The sequence below is a fragment of the Sinohyriopsis cumingii genome, chromosome 4 (assembly GCF_028554795.1).
Source record: "Sinohyriopsis cumingii isolate HCF-2022 chromosome 4, ASM2855479v2, whole genome shotgun sequence".
NCBI classification, from domain to species: domain Eukaryota; kingdom Metazoa; phylum Mollusca; class Bivalvia; order Unionida; family Unionidae; genus Sinohyriopsis; species Sinohyriopsis cumingii.
Window position 1 is genome coordinate 36,194,166 of NC_142964.1, and position 26,168 is coordinate 36,220,333.

General features: G+C 34.4%; 1 protein-coding gene across 1 annotated transcript in view; it reads left to right on the plus strand.

The window, feature by feature from the left end:
* Positions 1-1,768: 1,768 nt before the first annotated feature.
* The window catches only part of LOC149800935 (DIS3-like exonuclease 1), an 89,394-nt gene continuing 64,994 nt past the window's right edge, over positions 1,769-26,168 (plus strand). Inside the window, exons 1-6 of the mRNA XM_089955002.1 lie at positions 1,769-1,929; positions 6,104-6,308; positions 8,472-8,605; positions 10,061-10,212; positions 14,073-14,154; positions 18,152-18,296. Of these exons, the coding sequence (XP_089811128.1) occupies positions 6,161-6,308; positions 8,472-8,605; positions 10,061-10,212; positions 14,073-14,154; positions 18,152-18,296 (661 nt within the window). The 5' untranslated portion in view covers positions 1,769-1,929; positions 6,104-6,160. The remainder of the gene's footprint in view (positions 1,930-6,103; positions 6,309-8,471; positions 8,606-10,060; positions 10,213-14,072; positions 14,155-18,151; positions 18,297-26,168) is intronic.

Here is a 26,168-nt window from a genome sequence, read left to right on the forward strand (position 1 = left end):
TCATGTTGAATCACTGTCGCATAGATTGACTGCACACAGGCGCTAGCGAATCTATATAGACTACGTGACGTCACAGACTGCTATCTTCGGATTGGATGCGAGCTGACTGAATTCTGTAACGCGTGTTCGGATTGGTAAATGAACTCAATCCGTTTCAATCCTTCCTGTACCTATAAATAAGCGCCGTTCAATGCATTGATTCACCTGTTCTCGTCGCTTCAAGATGTGGACTACAGTTGAGTCATCCACCCTTGTGTCTTCCATGATGTTTCGGACAGAATTGCTCATGTATGTCCGATCCAAGTGGACCGTTGTCCACAGGACAAACACCAGCCTGTGGATACGTAGGATCTACGTCGAAAGACAAGGATGCCTGAAAAGAGTGCTGATGTACGGACCAACAGTAAGACGCAGCCTAAGGACAAGAAGAAGACCAATGCGGTGCCCTTTATGTTTATGAATACATTGACATAAACCCAAAGGCCCTTTTCAGGGCCCCCATATTTCTCGAAAAGAGATAGCCTTTGAATTGCTTACCCCTTTTTTTATTTTATTTTTTTTTTTTTTAAAAAAAAAAATAGAGACCCTCCCTATTTCAATTTTACATAGACCCTATACAGTCCCAGGGGTTTTTTGGCCATGTTAAATTTACATAGACCCTATATTGTCCCAGGGTTTTTGGCCATGTTAATTCCCATAGACCCTATATGTTCCCACGATTTTTCTCCATGTTAAATTTACATAGACCCTATATGTTCCCAAGGGTATTTTTAATGATAAGTCCCATAGACCCTATAAGATCCCCATTCACTACTCATGTCTTTAGTGTGGTTGCTAATACGTGTCTCGCAAGATCTTTCTTTTTACACGGAAGCCAGGTTGTTAATCTACCAGTTCTCGATGTTGCTCCATGTATTTCATGGCATGCAGAAAGATGACATGATCAAAAACTTTCCAATGTCCAAAAACATGGACGATATTTGACTGTTGTGCAACTGTCTCCCTTTTTGTAAATGACAGTTGATATTGGTTGGCAATTTCATCTGGGTTTTTTTTTAAGTATCATGAAATAAACCTTCTTAGGTCCTCTTGCCTTTTCAACATTCCGATTTTTTCAGCAGTCGGCCATGCCAGATGTGGTGATGCTGGGGATCCACATTTGGTGGGATAAGCGAGTTCTCAATGTAAGGCTTCTTACTCGAGTCCTTGTGTGTATATACAGACTTACCTTACACATTTCGAGTTGATACCTCACATGTGTCTCTTCTCTTTGACTTAATATACTGTCAAGACTTTTTGATTATCTTGGGTTTCCTTTCCTCTTTCGAATAGTCTCTACGTATCCTTCTTGACTGGTAAGGCACAACCCCAACAACCCCGACCCCCCCCAAAAAACAACCCCACCCCCACAAAAAACAACACAGAGCAAAAAACGAATGAACAAAAATAACCAGACAAACAAACAAAACACAAAACAATAAAAACCCAAACAAAACTATCAAAACAAACACAACGCAACAACAGCAACAAAATAACTGGAACCATTAAACTAGGAGAGCAAAGGAAATTTGGTGGATTCGCCGTCTCAGAACTCTAACACCAGACGATCTGAATCAGGTAGAATAGAAACCTATATAAATTTTAAAACTTGATTGTTTTCTTTAATCTCATCCATAATTTTAGCAACACTATATCTGCTATACGGGCTCTAACGAAGGATAAGTACCCGATAAAGGTTGGGGTGCTCCGATAAAGTACTAGAAATATAACCAACAACAACAACAACAATGGCAGCGCCCATAAATATCACTCGTGAAATGCATGGATTTTACCGTTGTTCTTATTCGTGCTGAAACCATTATAGCTTTTGGTTTCTTGGGCCAGATTCGACCCCATAAAATAATAAATGCAGTCATCTCTGAGATCAAGGTAATGATTAGGGAAGAGCTGATTTCCAGTATGTTGATCTGATAGTTCAACTTCCATGGTCATTTAGTTTTCATAAAAATAAAACGAAAAGTAGATTGTTCCTCGTATACCAAATTTTATAATTTTTTTAAAAAGCGTTTTGCTTTCACACCATGTGTTAGCTGCTAGTATAAGATTTTGTGTCGTACAGCAATTAAAGAAATTTCATTTTTTTGGTGGTAATTTGTGAGAAATCACCTATATATGTTGCTTAACAAACGGCATTCACACATGACTATTATATTTAATTACTGGATAACAGTAATGGAATAAGAGGGAAAGAAAAATATAAAAAAGGAAGATTTAAATAACTCAGTCTCGACTATCAGGCTAATTTCAAGCTATCAAATTCTAGACTTCATTTGAATCATAAATACTTGCAATTTGACTCAGTGCTGTTAAAAAAAAAACAAAAAACTTCAAAATGGAGAGTTCTGTCTTGAAAGATACCAAACTGAGAGACTTTGCTGCTATAGTTGATGAGGAGTTTCAAAGTGGTGTTGACTTTGGGCATAAAGCTATTATTTAAAGACATGGTAGAGACCTTATAGTGACTAAATTGTAGAGAATGATTTGATCTTGTTATGGAAGATTCAAGGGTGAGGAATTCAGGTACTGGGATGTTGACAAGGTTGTACATGTTTTTGTATGACATTGTAAGCTGTTTGCTTGATTATTCTTGTTTCTGCTGACTCCAGCCAAAGTTTCAATCATCTGTTGCATTATCTGTTGGTCCTGTTTAATGCTACATGACATTGTACCATCGCAACTTTGTACTTATACTGGTTAAAGTATGTACTCTAAACAGTAGCACCAGCTGGTTCTGTGCGGCATCTCAAGCAGATCTCAGTGCTTTCAATAGCAATTCATAGCAGGGGCTCACAAACCCCTTGGTCAAAATGCAGGAAGTCAAATTCTAAATTTGAAGGCTCAATCTTACAATGTTAGAAGTCAAAGACTCTAAGTTTAATAATGACATAGTAGTTTCTTTATCAGTATACAAGAACAAAAGCTGTCACAAAAAGTTTCACTGATTTTGATGTGTGTGATATGGGCATCTTTATACATGTTATTGTATGTGAGAAGTGTGTGTGTGTGTGTGCGTGCGTGTGTATAAAAGTGTAAAAGAAACAGAATGAATCATCTGTAAATAAATGCAGGGTTCTCTGTAAATTTTAAAACTAAGAAGTCAATATGACCCTTGACCCTATAATACTGTAAGTCAAAATGAAAATCTCGTGAGTTAAAACTGAAATTTCATTGGTCATTAGTTTTTGACAGCCATGTTTTCATAGCTGGGATTGTTTGTTGCTTGTTTAGGAACCTGATGTTTAAGATTTCTTGTCTATGGTTGAATAAAGAGAAACTCTTTTACAATATTTTGCAAGAAACAGATGAGCAGAAAGTGAGACAGACATGGCCATTATTGATCTTTGTATACGTGTTTCTCATTCTAATTATGTATACACTAACTGTGTGTATATTTGTACATTAAATAGAAAAAGTGATTATTTTATTCTTTATATTTGAAGATTGGATAATAGCAGTCAGGTTTCATTTTCCAGTGTCCTTACACCAGTCATCATCTCTTTACATCTTTTTTACCCATAGAGAATCATTTTGCCACTCTTCCTTAAATTTTCTTGCAACTTAAGAGACTTATTTTCTTCTCAGAATAGTTACTTTCTGTTTATTTGGAATCAGAGTTTTGTATGATCATCATTGGCAGGTAGTTTCTAATATGCTTTACATATATTATGATTAACCAGTTCAAAATATTTAGTTTTGTATGATAATCATTGGCAGGTAGTTTCTGAGATTGTGACAAAAAAGAAAATGTACTTTATATGTATTATGTCTTCTTGGTCCCTGGAAAGGATTGACAGTATTTTCAGATGGAGAAATACATGTTGATATTAATGTCATCTATATTTTACTGCAGGTTCCTTTACAGACAGCTGCATCTTAATGTGCTCATGTCTGCAGATATCTGTCATTCTCCATCTTAGTAAAATGTATACATCTATGTACTTTTGTCCCATGATGCACTGTTCTGCTGTGAAGTAACCAATTGTTGAAGTTCCATGGAAAGTCTTCAAACTAGCCATTATGGGAATGGCATCACTGTTGTGCAAATGATATCATTAACTAACTAATCAAGAGACACATATTTCACAAGTTGCCTGATATTGGCTTGCCAATTTAGGTAGGATACAGTGTTGCAGATAACTTGTTAACTAGCTTTTTCTGACATCATTTGTTATTTTAATTTTATATTTGTTTTTATCAAAGTTTTTTTCTCCCTTCAGATTGGTATAGATTCTTTTGTGTAGAAAGACTTTACTGTTCCCAGCCACATAAATGTCAGTCATGACCATGATTTTCATACCAATACTGCGGCTATAATATTTTGTTGACTCTTTGATTTTAGAACAAAGAGTAATCTTGATTGTCTTTGTTCATGTGTATTACTTGGTGCATGTTTGTCATTGTTTGCGTGTATTACTTGGTGCATGTTGTCATTGTTCATGTGTATTACATGGTGCATGTTCTTCATTTTTCATGTATATTTCTTTGTGCATGTTCGTCATTCTTCATGTGTATTACTTGGTGCATATTTGTAATTGTTCATGTGTATTACTTGGTGCATGTGTGTCATTGTTAACATGTATTACTTTGTGGATGTTTGTCATTGTTCATGTGTATTACTTTTTTCACGTTTGTCATTGTTCATGTGTATTACTTGGTCAATGTTTGTCACTGTTCATGTGTATTACTTTGTGCATGTTTGTCATTGTTGATGTGTATTACTTGGTGCATGTGTGTCATTGTTAACATGTATTATTTTGTGCATGTTTGCCATTGTTCATGTGTATTACTTGATGCATGTTTGTCATTGTTCATGTGTATTACTTTGTGGATATTTGTAATTGTTCATGTGTATTACTTTGTGCATATGTGTCATTGTTGATGTGTATTACTTGGTGCATGTTTGTCATCGTTGATGTGTATTACTTGGTGCATGTTTGTCATTGTTTTTGTGTATTACTTTGTGGATGTTTGTCATTGTTCATGTATATTTTTGCATGTTTGTCATTGTTCATGTGTATTACTTTGTGGATGTTTGTATTTGTTCATGTGTATTACTTTGTGCATGTATGTCATTGTTCATGTGTATTACTTGGTGCATGTTTGTTATTGTTGATGTGTATTACTTGGAGCATGTTTGTCGTTGTTGATGTGTATTACTTGGTGCATGTTTGTCATTGTTGATGTGTATTACTTGGTGCATGTTTGTCATTGTTTATGTGTTTTACTTTGTGGATGTTTGTCATTGTTCATGTATATTTTTGCATGTTTGTCATTGTTCATGTGTATTACTTTATGGATGTTTGTATTTGTTCATGTGTATTACTTTGTGCATGTATGTCATTGTTGATGTGTATTACTTGGTGCATGTTTGTTATTGTTGATGTGTATTACTTGGAGCATGTTTGTCGTTGTTGATGTGTATTACTTGGTGCATGTTTGTCATTGTTTATGTGTATTACTTGGTGCATGTTTGTCGCTGTTCATGTGTATTACTTTATGCATGTTTGTCATTGTTCATGTGCATTACTCTGTGCATGGCTGTGTGCACTTTGCTTGCATTGTTTAGGATTCAGTTCCAGTTTGATTGGATGGGTTTGTGGGGTTTGAGGAAAGAAAAGTTTTATATAGACTACAAATAAACTTCTAAATTAGGATGAGGGGAGGTATTTTATATTTTGCTAGAAAAAATCTTGTACATTTGGTGTTTTACCACAGTTTTCTGGAGCTTCCTTAAGCAGGATGTATCTTTGAATTAGGATTAATCAGACAGAAGAGTTGTACTTTTTCTTAATTTTTGTTTGTTTTATTTACTACCTTCACATTACTGTTTAAACTTTATTAATATTAACTAATTATTAATAATCATAGGTCTCACTGTAAGTCTCTCCTCCCAACTTTTGGTCCTCAACTTCTTATTTTGAAGGGTGTGTCTGAAGTTTTTATGTCTAGGATTGCAATTTTTTTAAGAATCCTAACTGCTGTACTTATTTCGTGAAATGTTTTTGTTACTTGATTATTAATTTGCATTTTCACTTCATTGCAGCATAATAGCTCTGATTCTATTAAAATGCTCCAGTAAAATACAAACATAGAATCCATAATGGCAGACATTCTTCAGAAATCTAACCGTTTCCTGAGATTTAAGAGCAGTAAGGGAGGTGGAGTGTGTGTTGTCAGGGAGATATATCGCCGAGAAACAGTGCCATGCCAGAGTTCTCTGTGCCTCAATAACTGTCAGGAAAACACAGGTTGGTATTTGTTTTGATCACATGACTATCCTTGTCAAATTACACATGTACAGGGTCTTTGTCACATGGCAAATCAAGCAGAATACTTGCCCTGAAGTCTGTCATTTCACCAAAACATGTCACACATATAAAGTTCACTTTGCCTTGCCTTGATTTCACAACATACTCTCATCCCCATTTTTTCATAAATTGCATTAATAATAAAACTAAAAATGACTTTATGTATGTGTGTGTGTGTGATCTGGACTTTTAACGTAGCTTTTACAGTTTTTCCGTCATATCACTACGATGTCTGCCGTGTGACAGTTTATAGTGATGTCTAGCACTGGGGCATCATGCCGCAGACATGTAGCATGATGTCCCACCCAGTCACATTATCCTGACACCAGGCCGACCAGTCCTAATACTAACCTCATAAAGCTGAGTGCCAAGCGAGGCAGCTGTTTGTACCATTTTTGTAACACTTTGGTATGACTCGGCCGGGAATCGAACCCACAACCTACTGCATCTGAGGCAGACACTCTAACCACTTGGCCACCGGTGCAGTCGACTTTATGTAAATTTTGCCGTTAGTTAGGAAGGTGGAAAGTTAAAAAAGAACTCTTATTTACTATTGCTAGTATGATGCTAATTTGATTATCATAAATGCTAAATAAATTTTATTGCTTTCTGCGGAATTCCTGCTGAACCTTCACACAGGATCCTTGAAGTATTAGGTGAAAAAGTGAAATTATGTTGCCTAAACATAGTGAATTATGATCAGCTAACCTTACATGCTCCTAATAAAATGATTTTTTTAAATGAAATCTTGTATTCCATATACATATGAAAAGATTTCTGCCATGGAAAAGTTGTACATTATTTTACAGTGACCTGTTTTTGAGACTTTTTTAAATACATTCCATGTTATACAAACTGGTGAAGTAAAATAATAAATTTTCAAACATTTTTATACTTTTAATAGTATTTCACTGGTATTTTAATCAAATAGCATGAACATGTTGAAAAAACATAAGTTTAAAGTTTCACCTTTTGTTGACTTTAGCAGTTTCTTTGACAGGATTGTTTTTACCATTATTAAAATTGAATGTAGTGTTTTGAGCAATCAGACTCTACTGTATTTCAAACCATTAGCTCCAAAAATGGTACTTACCATTCATAAATGTTCAATCACAAATGAACCAAATGAAATAAAACATTTCTTTTTGGCATGTAATAAATATTATCACGTCTTGGGAGATTGTTATGACTCTTTGGTCTTAAAGTAAGTAACAGAAATAATTTATTTCCCTAAAATGCAAAGTGAAAATTTAAAAAGAACTTATAGTATTGTGAGTTAAATCCCAAATAGTCCTAAAAGTTCTATCACAGGTCAAAATGTATAGAGTTCTAAATGAATTCCAGTGGTGATCCAAATAAATTCCAATATTGAATGTGCTGATTTACACGTAGTTTCACAAATGCAAATGTGCCAATTGCCCGAAATATGGTGACTTGTTAATGGTCTTGGTATAACACAGTAATATAATCCAAAATGTCCTTAAATGAATTCACAATAATTTCAAAATAACAATTTAGTCCAAGAAGTATTAATGAGCACTTTGTAATTCCAATGAATAATTTAAATAAATTAATCCTTCCAAATTAAAAACTGTACAAAACAATAAGACTTATTCCACTTTGAATTTTAAGGTAGGAATAAATAATTTTGGAGTAAATAACATTAATATAAAAATCTAAGACACAATAATAGAGCCATTCAGAGTTTTCCAAGTGAAAAATTAATGTCATACACTCAGATACAAGTACATGTAGCATGGTTGCCTCTGATTATTTAATTTGTAATCATCGAGAAATATTAGCTGTATATTATGTTTACAAAATAAATGTCACTAATCAGATAGACCCTTAAGTTGATAATGGATAAAGGTCATTTACAAAATATAGATATGCACAACATATAATCATTGAGAAAATCCAGCAAACAATACAAATTGTACATAACAAAATGTGTTAGGGATTTTTTTGCCTCTTACCTTTGATCTTCATTGCAGGTAATTATTATTATTATTATTATTATGGCTATTGTAGATTATTATATACTCTTAGCCTTATTTGAATCTAAGTAATCTTACAAGCAATATATTTCTGTTCATTTTACAGATGAATTGCATCTCCTCCCAAACGAGGCAACCCATTACTTAATGCCAGATCCTGCGGTGGCCAGAGACTATCTTGAGATACTGGAGGAATCCAGTATTACAGGAATAATCTTCACACAAACCACAGTACACAGTGTAAGCCTGGCTGAAATACTGTTTCATAACTGTTGGTGAAATTTTCAAAATAGGACAGTGGAATGGGGCACCATGTTTCTAAGGGTACTCTCAGCAGTAAAGGGGATTTTTTCAAAAAAGGTCACTGATTTGAAGATTACAGTGATTTTTAATATTTCCTTTTTCATTGTAAAATAGAAAGAAAAAAAGAACAAAACAAAATTAAAAATCAAGTTAGTGTCAGATAAATATTCCCACTTTTTCCTGTAATTTGTTCATGGTTTCAATGCTCAGGCAATAGATGTCAGATGTCATCAGTGAAATATATTGCTGCCATAGGCTGTTTGACCCCTGGGTTATAGAAACTTTAGTCCATTGTCTCTGCACATTAGTGTACCAGCACAGTGACTGGAACCAATCTGCCTTTCAAATCACAGATTCATACTCTGTCATAAATGAGGTTTAAATAACCAAAATGTGTAAGCTGTTTGACATTTGCTTTATTGTGATGTTATTGGTATATGATGTCTGCTGCATGCTATTGTATAATGTCATCACCCGTCTGCAAGGAATGAATTTTTGGTGTTTTCTTCCTACACATTTGGCAACATTTTAACATTCTGACCTATAGCCATTGTAGAAAACAGATTGAAAGAAATGAAGTCTAAATTAAGGGTGATGCACACCTTATGTTTTTTGCCAGGTGGCACTTTACACTTTACAACCAAATTAACATCATCATGGCAGTGGTGTTATCCTTCCAAAGGGAGGTAACCCAGTGTGAAGAGTATGGGTCTAACCCTGGGCAGTCGAAGAATGATAGCTTTAAGAAAAGAATGCTGTTGTTTTGGAAGAAAATTGGTTCCAGGCACCTCCTTTTTGAATAATTGCTGTTTTGCATTGCTCCTTACTCAGAGTAAATAAGTACATTAAGCTGATCATCTGGCATAAACCTCTGAGCGATGGCAGGGAGGTAGGTTATTGATAAATTATTCATGACTGACTCTGCAAAGTATGTATCACATTTTTATTGAAGATTCAGTTAACAACTGGCATGAATAACAACTACTGGTAACAGACCTATAGGTTGCCCATAAAAATTGATTTTTTTATGGTAGTAATTAAAGTCATCCAGCTACCTGACAGAGCTGTGACTATGAGAAACTTTCTTTCCTGGAGTGTAAGTTTAGTTGTCCTGAGCTACCAAGGCAGTGGATTTTTCTGCCACTGAGCCACGATCCCAAAAGCGAGGGATTTTATTGGTGTAATAAGTAGTGATGCATTAGAGTCTTTTTTCAAGAACATCTTTCTTTAGTTTTCAAACTAATGATATGTTTCGTTCTTTACATTGATGGCAAAAGGTTATCAACCTGAAACTCCAATATAAAATCAAATACTGGTGAAAGTATGTCTTGTATTTTTGCTGCTATTTTTCCAAGTGAGAGTTTACACTGATGTCTTATCTATTTTTTCAAGGTTCAGCATGAAGGGAGTAGAAAACTTCTCAGCAGATTGAAAAACATTGTGAAGGATAAGAGACGTAGGTCTGTCATTTTCCATAATGAGTTTCAGACATATGCCTATTGTGAGAGGGAACAAGGGGAAAGTCTGGCTGTGTGGCAGAGAAGGTAATTCTCAGATATTGGGTTTACTGACTTGGAGCAGTTAGCTTGTATCTGCAGTTAATATTGTATCACAAAATATTTAGATCTGAAAGGAAAATAATGAACTGAAAGTTGTTTATGCCACTCAGTGGCATAACTCTTGCAACATTACAGTAATATTGTTGAATAACATCAAGTCCTTGCAGCTGTGTAATAAATACAAGTCAAACTTTTGTTCATTTAACTTAAAATTTATCAAACTTATTGAAATAATGCAATATATATCAGGCTTTAAGCAGCTTGTATGACTGGCTTCAAGCAGCTTGTGGTATATACCATATTTATCAAACATTTGGAAGAGTACCATAAATATGACACTAGCTTCAAGCAGCTTGTGGTTTATACCATATTTATCAAACTTATTGAGTAATGCAAAATAGATATACCACAGACTTCAGACAATTTGTGGCATATACCAACAGGGCCACAGACAGGATCTGTGGGCTCATTGGAAAAATTCTCCACTAGGTCTCTACGAATTGCAAATTGTGATGGCAGTGGACCCCCCCATCTGACTAATGTGGGCTCCTGGAATTTTGTTCTCTTTGTTCTATTATGTCCGTGGCTCAGTTACCATATTTATCAAACTTGCTGAATAATACAATAGATGTTAGAACTTGGTACCACAACAAATTTTGTACCATGTGAACATAGCATACCATGAACATGTTAGGAATAAAAAATATAATGTTCTAGCACAGGGATCTGACATTTCTTTTTAAAAAATGTCCACCTTGTCAAGAGCTGGAAAAATATCTTGCTCTGATTTATTGGAAAATAACACTACATTGTTTAAAAAAAGAATTATCTTGAGATAAAATAAAATAGCTCTGCTCAAATGAAAATTGTTGCCCCTCCCCCTGCAAAAATTAAACTGGTAGTACCTTATAGTAAATGATATTGTTATGTGTATTTTGATTATTATGAAAATTGTCATCTAAAAACTGACTTAAGTGGGTTGATATTTTGCTGACATTAGAGAGCATGTTGATAAGAAAAGGAAGTGTTTTGACACTAAAACTTATAATTTACTTTCTTCTTTAAATGTTACCCAATCATAATACCTTAGGAGAACTACTTCTATCTCGCATATCTAGTCCTCCCAGATAACACTTTTAGCTGAAAGAAGCTAACAGTTATCTGCCCACCTATGTGGCAGTCAGGCAATAATGATCTCCCCTTGGTACATGGATTGGCACAAAATCCTGTACATATCTCTGTTATAACTTCCACTTGTGCCAAGCAGAATGCTCTCTAAATCCTTTGCCTAGTTTCTAGGAGTTCTATACTTGCAAGTTGGTGGAGTCTTTACTTAAGAAGGGAAGTACATTGGTCCCCCTCATGACCTGTGGCCACCCACTCTTTATGGCCAGATACCCTTGGCACCAATGAGTTTGTGTTCAAAAGTACCCCTCAAGAAGGGCCACCCTTCTAACGCGACCAGCAGACAACACATTAATGTAGAGGTGTAAAATTTACCCCTCACAAGCAACCATATTTTATTTTAATATGTGTCCAGAACCAGTATTTAATTATGGTAAGGTAAGTAATCCGGTTATCTTTCCCAGTGTCTGTTTCCGGATGTCAGGTTTTCGTTACTGAAAGAATTGTAGCCTAAAGTTCATGTACCACTATGGTTATTACTATGGTTATTACTATACCATTATTGCTGACGTTTACAGGAAGGGGTCAGCAATGTTTTGATAGAGCTTTGAACTTCACACTGTGGATTTTTAAAAAATATTGACGATTATGACCAGACATAATTGTCAAGACCATAACATTGTCAGATAGAAATGGATTCAGCAATGTTTCAAATGTAATTATCAAGATGATAACATGGTCAGGTAAGCTAAATATAGATTTTGTGGATTAACACACACACACACACACACACACGCACACAAGTTAACCTTGAACAAGACAGGGTACCAGACATAGACCCAAAAAATCACACATGACAGTATATGTATCACTTCCTTTAGAACAAGGCATTTTGTTTACAAAAACTTTGTCTGCAAAATTAAATTGCAGTAATGTACAATTAGCAACATAGAAATAAATCGTTGCAAAACTTGAACATGTCATTGCGCAAATGAAGAAATAATACTTCAGAAGAAATAGTATAAGTAATCCACTTCACAACAATGGGTAGAGTTCACTTGCCGAAACATTTTATTAGGAGACTCAAATAAACAAGATTGTTGTTGCTGTTGTAGGGTTTGACACCATTTTTCAGCACATGATAGGCTATACATGGCAGCCAGTATTAATGGTGGAGGAAGAACCCGGGAAAAGCCCGGAATGAACCACCGACCCACGAGAAGACCCTTGCTAAAGTGAAAGTTATCATAGATATTACGGCAGAACAAGACACAATTTGAACTGCTCTCAGAGCTTACTTAGATCATTTATCTTATAAGTTCTGCTTCCTCACTACTTTGGCAATTGTCAGGCAATCAGCAATACATTCCTTACAGGTGGACCCATCTACTTGCAGTTCTGCCATGATGGATCAATATCACTCATGTAACCTCCTGCATTCATTACCAAGATTAGTCTCCTGTTCATGGGTAATTATTCTGAATGCTTCATCTTAAGGTCATCTTAAGGACCCAGTACAGACTCTGAAGTGGTATTTTAGAAATATCGAGCCTTTGCATTGAGCGAAATCATGCCTCATTTTACCTTCAAAGAGGTGAAGGATAATATATCAACATAGGCACTTTCATCCTGAATAAAGTGGGCTATCTGCTAAACCCATGCCAATGAATTTGCTTCACATATTGGCTCCCAAAGTTAAGAATGTCAGCACAATCGTTGCATGTAAAAGAAACTGCTCTCTATCATTATGCATGCAGTGGGATCTCAATACACTGCTCCAGTTCTTATCAGAGATCTCTTCACCTAAAAGGCAGAAGTTGATCTGGAAAAACCTTTACATGTGGCACAAAGGTTGCCATTCCAGATCATTGGACAGCTTCATACAAACACAGCTTCACATCTTTTGCTGGATTTGTGGGAGGGAACATTTTCTCATTTTCCCTTTCAAAGCCACTCTTCGGCAGATGGAGTCTTTTCCAGGAGCCAGAAGCTGTCTCACAAACCTTACCCACAAACAATTCTACCTGCATCAGATTTTGTTGCCCAACAATTAATTCTACTTGCTTCAGTTGTATTTTTCTATTTCATCTTTTTCATACTGGGTACAGTTATCCCAGATAATATCCCCATGCTGCAAAAGAGGTTTTATGAAGGTGAAATAAAAAAGTTCAAATGTTTTTCTGTCAAATTTAAATTTCAGACTATGTAGTATGTCAAACCTTTTCCATACTTTTGTAGTTAATTCTTGTGTATGCCAGGATAAGAATTCATTGTATGTTAGACCCAAGTTTTTATCAGAAGTGACATTCCTAAAAAGTCATTCATTCAAAGTTATGGGTCATACTTATGCTTACTGATTCAGTTTTGATTAAAATAAACTAACCATTGATTAGTCCACAACCAGGGTTGGTTGATTAAAATAAACTAACCATTGATTAGTCCACAACCAGGGTTGGGTCCTCAAAAATAATTGACAATGATGTATCAAACACTCTTATACTGGACTGAATGTCAGTGATGACATAGCTTATGCAAATTAAAATGAATGGGTTTCTCTTTTTCTTCAATGTTAGGGCTACATAACAGTGTGCCCAATGGTTTTTACTTTTTACTCAGTGATAGGATTGTATATAACAGTGCGCTGAATGGTTTTCCCTTTTTATTATGTTAGGACTAAATAACAATGTGCTGAATGATTTTTCTATTTTACTCACTGTTAGGGCCACGTTCCATTGTGCTGAATGGTTTTTCAATCATCTTGCTGGACAAATGCCAATTGTCATGTTGACAGATAATCAGCAGGTAATTAGATTTTTAAAAAATTTTAGCAAGGGATATAACGATCCCCTCAATCCATCCATCTCTTTGTAATTTTGTCTTTTCCAAAACAGTTGATGTAGACTTGGTGCAGAGGTTGCCCTTGTGATGGCAATAATTGAGGCCAGTGGGGTGGGGTAGGGAGGTGTCAAAGGTCAAATGTATAAAAGTTGCAATAACAGTGACATTTTGTTATGTTTTCTGATCAAACTTAATATATGTAGCCATAGATGGAAGACTTGCCATGAATGTGACAAATATATAAAGGATGTGTGTTTTTGTGCGTGTGTGTGTATGTGTGTGCATGCATGTGTTTGTGTGCATGTGTGAGTGTGTGTGTGTTCTGGGAATGGGGTTGTATGTGGAAGTTGCATTAAACAAGCACAGGAATTCTAATGGCAAGCCATTGAATTGTTCTACTGTCTTTGATGTTATGGAAACGTTAAAACTATGTTCCCATCTAGTTCTTGGAAATTGTAAATAAGTCAGTCATATAGCTCCTTAAAATATGTGTTTTCATAAGTATTTTCACATTAAAGATGGTGACCACACATACCTAATATAGAGCATTCATTTTTAGATTATTCTTCCCTGCATCTAATGTCTGCTTATTCAGGGTTGAGTTGGTATATCCTTTCAGATTGCTGAAAAAAATACCTCACTCAGTTAAAATTTATAATTCTTGACATCAAGAAAAGCTCATTTATTTTAAAGTGCATCTTATTGCTCAAAACTGTATATGTTGATTGCTACTTTCTTTGATGTTACAGTTATTAAACCCATACCAAGCCATCATCTTTTCACTATATTGCGGCTGGTTACACCCTTATTTTATCAAGTTAATTTTTTTATGTCATCCCTGAGTTAAGCCTTTGATTTTTATGTCTCAATAAATTTAATTTATTTCTTGATGGGTTTGTTCCATTTTTTTTATTTCATTTATTTGTATATATTTGTTACATAGTTACTGAAAATTGGATCAAAACTGTTAATTCGTACACAGGACAAGAACATATCTTCATAGCGAATTGTGAAATACTTATGCTACATTTGAATTAACTGTGTCATTTATAGATACAGTGTACATAAATTACAGAGTTCTACAGAATAAATAAATACTACCTAAGTTAATTTTGTAATTCATATTCTAATACATATTTAATCTTCAAATTTAAATGTAAATGATTTATAATAAATGTAAATCTTTATTGCTATGTAAATTATTTTGAGACGAAAAATAGATGCATTAATTTAACAAGAACTATGAATAAAGAATAAACTGCATGTGCAGTATTTGTAGGTGTTTTTTTCTTCTTAAGCCCAGTTGAATTTTAAACCTAAAAACTGATCATCTTGCACGAACTGAATTTAGAGACGGTTGTTTGTTGGCAGAAGGTTTTTTCTCTCAAGACATGTTTTTACTGTGCTGTGTTGTACCGTAACTTGCCCATTCCTTATATAAGTGAAAAATATGTTAAATGATAACCTACTATTAGTCATGCTTATTTTACCTTGCACAGATTTACCAACAATAACATGGTGCAACTTGTGTCATTGTCTGCAGCAAGTTACAATTGTAATCTGAATCAAAATCCATTTACAGTAGTCCCCCTCTTGAATGGCCCCCCTGACCAGCAGCCACTTGCTTCTTATGGCCAGAATCCCTTGGCACTGATGAGTTTGTATTTTAAAGTACCCTTCAAGAACGGCTACCCCTCTAACGCGACCAGTGGCCAGCATATTAGTCCAAAAATGGAAAATGTTCCCCTCATGAGCGGCCACTTTTTTCTTCAAATGTATCCAGAACCAATAACTATTTCATATCATGACATAAGTAATCAGATTATCTCTATCGTCGATATGTGTCTCTCAATGTCAAGTTTCCGTTGCTGAAAGAAGTGTTGACTAAAGTACATGTAACACTAAGATTAATATTATATCATTGTCTATAAAAGCCAACATTTACAGGAAATGGGCTCAACAATGTTATGATAGAGTTTTGGGCTTCACACATCTGTCAAGTTCTTCTCTTTGATGATTACAACCAGACGTAATTGTCAAGATCATAACAGGGTCAGCATAGGCTAAAAATAGATTTTGTGCATTAACACACACACACACACACACACACACACACAACTTAACCTTGAACAAAACAGGGTACCAGACAAAGACTGAAAAATCATGTGAAAACACATTTATCGCTTTGTTTTACGAAGAAGGCATTTTTTCCACTGAACAAAAGTTTCGTCTGCATAATTAAATCACATACAGTTAGCAACATCTGAATAAATCATTACCAAACATTAACATGTCATCACATAAATGGAGACATATTATTTTAGAAGAAAGTTGGTTATTCTACTCGATGACATCAGGTGAGGTGGGGAAGGGGGACTTGCTGAACAATTTTATGTAGAAAAGACTCAAATAAAACAATTTTATGTTAAAAGACTAGAATAAACAATGTCGTAACTGATAAGGAGGCTATTCATCAGCAGTGGGAAAATAAAGCAAATGGAAAAAGAATTATGTATGTACCAAGATTTAAATGACGTTTTTGAATGGCTTTGCTATGTGCATGACAACATTACCTGCTTGCATATCATGCTTATGCCAAGACTAAGAACTATTAATGTATATTGAGTTGAAATAAGTCTATTATTATAACAAGAAGAACCTTTTAATATATACTGTTACTTTTAAACAAAGATGTTAAATGAAGATATTAAATGCTTTGAAGTATATAGCTTTCTTACTATGTACATTACATATACTTCTCACAAAAAATTTAGTTACCCTCCGGAAAGGCCACCCATCTTGTAAGGCCACTTTCCTGGTACAGAAGGGGTGTCCTTATAAGAAGGGGACCACTGTACTTGAAATCATTGAGGTATCAAGACATCAAAGTTTGTAATTATCATTTTTAAATTGATTTGGTATTTTTTAAATAAAAATCTTTAAAGATATACCCATTTGACACTGTTGAACTTAGTTGAATATCATTCCTTCACTATAAGACCCTTCATTTTAAGACAGTTCTTGTTTTATGGCTTGTATGGTAATGGATCCCAATTCATTATGTGGTAGTCAAATTTTATGTATAATTTACTTCAGTATACGGTGGTATACTCTGGGCTTCATGGATGGTGTTATAATAAGAAGTCAGTATGTTAATGAATATATGAGTATCAACTGATACTTGCTGGCCATGGTTCATGATTTAAAGGGCAGATACACATGTAAGAAAATAATCAAATTAAAAGAACAGATTAAAATTATGGTATACAGTAATTATAAAATTGCAAACCATACAAAAAAAATATAATTCAGTGACAATCAAAGAAAACAAAACATACAATTTGGCCAGATGGAATTAACTATAAGGTGGATTTTTGTTGTTGTGGGGTTTAACGCCATTTTTCAGCACGATAGGCTATACATGGCGGCCAGTATTAATGGTGGAGGAAGAACCCGGAAAACCCCGGAAAGAACCACCGACCCACGAGAAGCTACTGGCAAGCTTTCTCACATGCCCACATTGGCTGAATCTTAGACTCGAACCGCCGCAGACAGAGGTGAGATGGCAGTGATCCGTAACGAAGAGCGCTTTAGACCACTCGGCCACTCGGGGCCCAACTATAAGGTGGAAGATAAAGGATTGTAAGATAATTACATCTTATTTCATTTTATTTCTCCTACTCCTGAGTTATTTATTAGTGTGGTACCATGGGGTCAAGAAATTCGTGTAGGTTACTTATAAAACTATCATATTTGAAAGCCCCAGCTCCGTCAGAAGATCCTGAAGAAAACAATGTCTTTACAGGTGTCAAGAAAAGAGTTAACCTATCTGTGAAAATGTATAGCAGAAATTATCACAATATATAACATTATCTTATCTCTCCATGTTACATGTATCATCTAAAGTTGGGTTGTCTTTAAAGTGTTGCCTCCCCTGACTAAGTTGTCTTATTATTTTCAGACCTGTGAGGAATATGGTAAGAAGACAGTCAATGTATTTGTCATGACAGTTGAAGATTACCTGAATCGATTTTGGAAGGATATCAGACCAGGATTGATGGATCTCTACTACTCCTTGAAGGCATCAGTAGGCAGCAAATCAAAAGGTTATAATTGACCATCATGTGCCAGCCAATACTTATCCATTGATTAACATACTGACTTCTGAAAGGTTATAATTGATAAGCAAGTATCAGTTGATACTCATCCATTCATTAACATACTGACTTCTAAAAGGTTATAATTGATAAGCAGGTATCAGTCGATACTCACTGTTTCGTTAACATACTGACTTCTAAAAGGTTATAATTGATAAGCAGGTATCAGTCGATACTCACTGTTTCGTTAACATACTGACTTCTAAAAGGTTATAATTGATAAGCAGGTATCAGTCGATACTCACTGTTTCGTTAACATACTGACTTCTAAAAGGTTATAATTGATAAGCAGGTATCAGTTGATACTCATATATTCATTAACATACTGACTTCTAAAAGGTTATAATTGATAAGCAGGTATCAGTTGATACTCGTATATTCATTAACATACTGACTTCTAAAAGGTTATAATTGATAAGCAGGTATCAGTTGATACTCATATATTCATTAACATACTGACTTCTAAAAGGTTATAATTGATAAGCAGGTATCAGTTGATACTCGTATATTCATTAACATACTGACTTCTAAAAGGTTATAATTGATAAGCAGGTATCAGTTGATACTCATATATTCATTAACATACTGACTTCTAAAAGGTTATAATTGATAAGCAGGTATCAGTTGATACTCGTATATTCATTAACATACTGACTTCTAAAAGGTTATAATTGATAAGCAGGTATCAGTTGATACTCATATATTCATTAACATACTGACTTCTAAAAGGTTATAATTGATAAGCAGGTATCAGTTGATACTCGTATATTCATTAACATACTGACTTCTAAAAGGTTATAATTGATAAGCAGGTATCAGTTGATACTCATATATTCATTAACATACTGACTTCTAAAAGGTTATAATTGATAAGCAGGTATCAGTTGATACTCATATATTCATTAACATACTGACTTCTAAAAGGTTATAATTGATAAGCAGGTATCAGTTGATACTCGTATATTCATTAACATACTGACTTCTAAAAGGTTATAATTGATAAGCAGGTATCAGTTGATACTCATATATTCATTAACATACTGACTTCTAAAAGGTTATAATTGATAAGCAAGTATCAGTTGATACTCATCCATTCATTAACATACTGACTTCTAAAAGGTTATAATTGATAAGCAGGTATCAGTTGATACTCATATATTCATTAACATACTGACTTCTAAAAGGTTATAATTGATAAGCAGGTATCAGTTGATACTCGTATATTCATTAACATACTGACTTCTAAAAGGTTATAATTGATAAGCAGGTATCAGTTGATACTCATATATTCATTAACATACTGACTTCTAAAAGGTTATAATTGATAAGCAGGTATCAGTCGATACTCACTGTTTCGTTAACATACTGACTTCTAAAAGGTTTTAATTGATAAGCAAGTATCAGTTGATACTCATATATTCATTAACATACTGACTTCTAAAAGGTTTTAATTGATAAGCAAGTATCAGTTGATACTCATATATTCATTAACATACTGACTTCTAAAAGGTTATAATTGATAAGCAGGTATCAGTTGATACTCATACATTGATTAACATACTGACTTCTAAAAGGTTATAATTGATCAGCACGTATCAGTTGATACTCATACATCCATTAACATACTGACTTCTAAAAGGTTATAATTGACCAGCATGTACCAGTTGATACTCATACATCGATTAACATACTGACTTCTAAAAGGTTATAATTGATAAGCAGGTATCAGTTGATACTCATACATTGATTAACATACTGACTTCTAAAAGGTTATGATTGATAAGCAAGTATCAGTCGATACTCATACATCCATTAACATACTGACTTCTAAAAGGTTATGATTGATCAGCACGTATCAGTTGATACTCATACAACCATTAACATACTGACTTCTAAAAGGTTATAATTGACCAGCATGTACCAGCTGTTATGTATATTTAATTTGTGTTGTTTGTTATCTTTTCTTAATGATAATATGTTGTGTATATCTGTATTTTGTACTTCACCTTGTCCAAAGTCAATGTCATGATGTACCTGACCATTAACATTTATTTTTGCAAACAATATAATACAAAGCTAAAATTTCCCTAACATCATGGATTAGTTATTCAGATCATTATTAGTAAATTACATGTTTACTACAATTTGAGTTAAAGATACAGCCTTAATTCTGATGTTAGAGACTTCTAGAATGGAAAAATCTGTTATGTAAACAGAGAACTAGTAGAAAATGATAAGTGCAACCTAGGTCAAGTAGAGGTATATAATCTTGTTTACCTAGAAATTACTCATCTGAAGTAGAATCATTTTTATTGTTCAGTTTTTAATTTGGGTGGAATTATTTATTCAAATAATTATTCACTGGAATTACAAATTGCTCAATAGTGTACTTGGACTGGAACATTAATTTTGGAATTATAGTGAATCCAGACAGGAGCATTTTGGCTTATATTATTGTGGTATTTCAAAAGATTGTTAGTACGCATCACAATTCAGGCTATTTGCGTATAAGCACATTTGAGACTAGAGGCACATCAACACATTCAGTATTAGAATTTATTTGGAATTCAGTTGGAACTGCATACATTTGGACTTGTGATAGAACTTTTAGGACTATTTGGGATTTAATTCACAATACTATAAGGTATTTTTAAATTTGTCACTTTGTATTCTATTGAAATGAAGTATTTGTTTAATTTTACAAATCTTTGTTGGTTTTTGCTCTTTTCTGTTACTTAGTTTAAGACCATATAGTCATAACTAAGACCATATAGTCATAACTAAGACCATATAGTCATAACTAAGACCATATAGTCATAACTAAGGCCATATAGTCATAACTAAGGCCATATAGTCATAACTAAGACCATATAGTCATAACTAAGGCCATATAGTCATAACTAAGACCATATAGTCATAACTAAGACCATATAGTCATAACTAAGACCATATAGTCATAACTAAGGCCATATAGTCATAACTAAGACCATATAGTCATAACTAAGACCATATAGTCATAACTAAGACCATATAGTCATAACTAAGGCCATATAGTCATAACTAAGACCATATAGTCATAACTAAGGCCATATAGTCATAACTAAGACCATATAGTCATAACTAAGACCATATAGTCATAACTAAGGCCATATAGTCATAACTAAGACCATATAGTCATAACTAAGACCATATAGTCATAACTAAGACCATATAGTCATAACTAAGACCATATAGTCATAACTAAGGCCATATAGTCATAACTAAGACCATATAGTCATAACTAAGGCCATATAGTCATAACTAAGACCATGTAGTCATAACTAAGGCCATATAGTCATAACTAAGACCATGTAGTCATAACTAAGGCCATATAGTCATAACTAAGGCCATATAGTCATAACTAAGACCATGTAGTCATAACTAAGGCCATATAGTCATAACTAAGGCCATATAGTCATAACTAAGACCATATAGTCATAACTAAGACCATATAGTCATAACTAAGGCCATATAGTCATAACACAGCCAATACTCATTCATTCATTAATATACCAATTTCTAAAATTTCCTTATAAAAAGTTTTTTAGATTTTTAATTGGCTGCTAAAAATAAATGTAAAATTTTTAACAATATTGAAATATTGGCATACTAAATATGTAACAGTATGAAATTGTTCATGTTGTGTAGTTAAAACTACCTGTGAGTTTTGAGTCCTCTTGGCCACTGCCCTGACAAACAGTTGAAATGAGAGAGATTCACACGTTGATTCATAGATTGCTCATTATTTAATTGATTTGCAGTCATCATGTGAAATTGCTGCCAGCCTGCTGGTCCTGTGCCAGTATATTTCACAGAGATCTTGGACAAAAGAAAAGTAGCCGGTCTGTCTGACCAAAATGACCATTAGGGTTTTTAGGTATATCAAGTAAATTTAATGTGCAGATTGTATAGTTTATGATATTAAAAGAAATAACAGAAACCAAGTGACACATATTGGGAATTGTTTCTGATGATCACTTGTGAATCTGGTTGCGATGAGAATATAAATAACTCACATTGAGCTGCTTGTGACCCTTGTTAAAAACTCTTTGCATCTGTTTGATGTCTGATGACATTTGCTGCTTCTGATTTCAAAAGTGAACATGTAGAGGTATTTGGATACCTGGAAGACACCAGAGGCTGTAAATGAAACATAACCAAGGAAAAAATAACTATTAAAAAGGAATACAATACTGTCAAATGAAATCTTTAGAGACTGGGTCTGGTTCTGATTCTATAATTGATGACAAGTCAGGATCCTGATTCTTATTCTGACAATGAGTCAGACTGGTCATCAATGGCAGCACCATATTTTGATGCCAAACCTTTAGAATCTTAATGATTTATATTTGCATCGGAATCAGCATTCACAGTAAGTGTCTTTGTCATGGTCAGTAAACAGTGTTCATGTTAGGCAGAATTTTAAAAATTTAATAAATTTGACTATACAATATTTATATTTGATTTTCTGTTTTTCTTTAGGTTCAATGGACCATTACATAAATAACGGTAACCTTAATAAGAACTGATATTCATGCCTACCCACATTTACCATTGCGTCATTTACTACATTTTATCCAGCGTGATGAAATGTAGGACCAGTAGGTAAGGACAGGACCATTAACATTTCCAGGTTACTGATCCAGTGGGCTTGCATGATTTTTTGGTGTGTTTCACACACTGCAGTCAACTATGATCATCAATAAGCAGTAATTGACTAAAGTTGTTGATTGTATTTTATCCATGCATCTATTTTACATATTGTACCAAAATTTCTCTGTCCTTATGTGCATCCTTCATTGCTTGATAATTGTGGGTGAATTATTATCAGATTTCATTTAAGTCCACATTGAATTTTGCAGGTATTAACTTCATTTATTGTTCTAAATTGACAGAATAATGGCCCTCATTTGATGTGTACCTTATTTTTGTCCTTTTCTAATGAGCATCACACCCGGTTTTATGTTTTCTTATATTTTATTTTATTTACCCAGCTGTTTTGAAATTAAAAGGTGAACAGTGTGAGTTTACATGAAAATGTTTATGTGAAAATTAGTGGCTTCCTACTATCATAAAAGTCTTGCATTGGACATAGAAGACTAGGGTTTAGATATTTTTGTAGATGAGCTGAAATCATAGTCACAAAACATTCTGAGAAAAATAATCTCATACTGAAAGCTCTAAAGTTTTGAATCACACCTAAACTTTTGTCCATTGTCTGTGAAAATTTGTGGAGGTATTGTTGAATAAATATTAAAGTGAATTTTAAAATTGCATCTTTGTCCTTAGTAAAATTATTTAAAATTGGTGCTTTTCAGTTTTTAATCATGGATATGTTCAAACTCCTTTGTGATATCTTGTTCCAATCTTCGTCTCTTAGAGGCTTGGTTTGGGAAAAGTTGTGTTGGTAGGATGATGGGATAAAGCATTAGATTGCTGAGAAAGGACAGAGTGTTAACTAGGAGCAGATTTCCAATTACTGTTTTTGAAACAAGATTCATGGCGGCTTTTGTCTGCAGTAAATTTACACAGTAAATTCTGCTTGTAATGATGTATATAATAATGTACATCCAAACCTGATAAAGTGATCACCTGCATGTAAGGATAATCTGTATAAAAAAGCCATGTTCCTTAAGTCCAATTTGCATGTAAATCTGTAAATAATTTTTATATATAAAGACCACCTTCTGATAAGGACCACTTCTGCATGGTCCTGTGTCGTTATAAACAGTTTTGACACTACCGTATTTTCGCGCATTTAAGACGCACCTAATTATAAGACGCACCCATATATAAGACGCGGGTTTTGACGATTTGTGTAAAAAATATTTTACATAAGACGCCCACAAATATAAGACGCACGCAGCCTAGCCATCTGCCGCACTGAGCAATTTATCTCCAGTGGTTTCCTTTCCTTTATCATAAATGAAAATTTGTCCAATGTTTCATCACCCGTCGGATGTAAACAAGGCTTCATTACCATTTTTAGTTGAGATCAAAGAATTGTCTGAGGCAGGACCGCAACGGTTATCATTTATTCTTATCTCCCGCTGGGCCAATAGCAGATGGGTTGAGTACCTGGTATCTAGATTCTAGAACAATAAACGCCAGATGTAAAGGCGGCTTCATTGATCTGCTAGGCCAAGTCTTCAGTGGGTGGGAATAGTACCGTACATAGACCAATAAATGCCCGATGTATGCGGTTAGCATATATACCGGTAAACGTGGGAACAGTCTCTTATTACCAATATATATAAATGAGTGATCAATTTGCTTAGCATTTTTAAAATTTATAAAATTGTCACGATGCCGAAGCGAAAATCATATACGGCCGACTTTAAATTAGACGTCATCAAGTTTGCCAAGGAGTGTGGCAACAGAGCTGCTGGAAGAGAATTTAGCTGCAGCGAGAAGAATGTACATGATTGGAGGTTGGAGGAAGAGGAGATTAAGAAGATGAATCCAAGGAAACGAGCTCGTAGAGGTAGAAAGGCAAGATGGCTGAACTTGGAAGAAAATCTAGCCAACTGGGTGCGTTCGCAACGTGACAGTAACCGTGCCGTTTCAACGATAGCGATCAAACTGAAGGCTCAAATTATTACTACAGAAATGAAGATCACAGACTTTCGTGGTGGCAGTGTCAGCTGGGTGTACAAGTTCATGAAATGGAACAATCTTGCAGTCCGGTCACATACAACTGTTGGACAGAAGCTTCCGGACGATTGGGAGAATAAATTGGATGTTTTCCATACCTTTGTTCAGAAGGAAATAAGTGAACTAAAGTTGGCAGATGATGACGTGGTAATTACTGAACACTTACCCAATTGTTTTTACAACTAGGAATGAAAATTGTGAAACGTGAATATCGACCGCAATAATCGTCCTTCAATATCACACACTGTACCATTCGTTCGTGTTAAAAAATACTTAGATAAGACGCCCATTAATATAAGACGCACCCTGGGTGCGGGGTAAGTAAAATTTTGTATAAGACGCCTCTTATATACGCGAAAATATGGTATATATTTTATGGTGCATTTTGCACTATTCCTTCTAGTCTCTTGTTTAATATAGATTATCTGGTATACTCATATATAGGGCTGAACTGGTTAGTAAATTTCTTAATTAGCTACCTGTAATGCATTAACTGAACCATAACCAGTTAATCACAGTGGAAAACATCTCTTGTACAGAGTGTAATGAACTTGCAAGACTTAGAATGAAATCAAGCTTCCAGTTTCTAAAATCTGATACAAATATATTTCCTGCTTGCTTTTGCGTGAACTCTAGGTTTATGCTCCACCTTTAATTACTGTTGTATGCCATCATTCCATGCAGTGATCATTACCAATCAGGTTCACTCATCAAACACAAATTGTAAAACTTGTGTTTATCACTAGCGTTATAATGACCTAGATGTGAAAATCTTAAGATACCCAAACTGTCAAAGGAAGAAAACAGGGTTCATGTTTTTGTGAGTATATGTATGTGTGCACATGTTTGCTTCAAGTATGAATGAACATGGTATTATTATTATTATTATTATTATTATTATTATATCTTAGAATAGTGAATAACGGTAAATTTATAGCCTTTGGCTGCAACAGGGACAGATATATGAAAGTTTTTTTTTCATATTTAAAGCTTGATTCTGAAGAAAAGGATGGAAGATATTTTATTCATATTTCCACTATGGACTTCAATTTATTTCATTTACCAAATATGCTTGGTGCTACAAGGCAAGATGGGGGGGGGGGGCCTTAGTGGCTGAGTGGTCTAAAA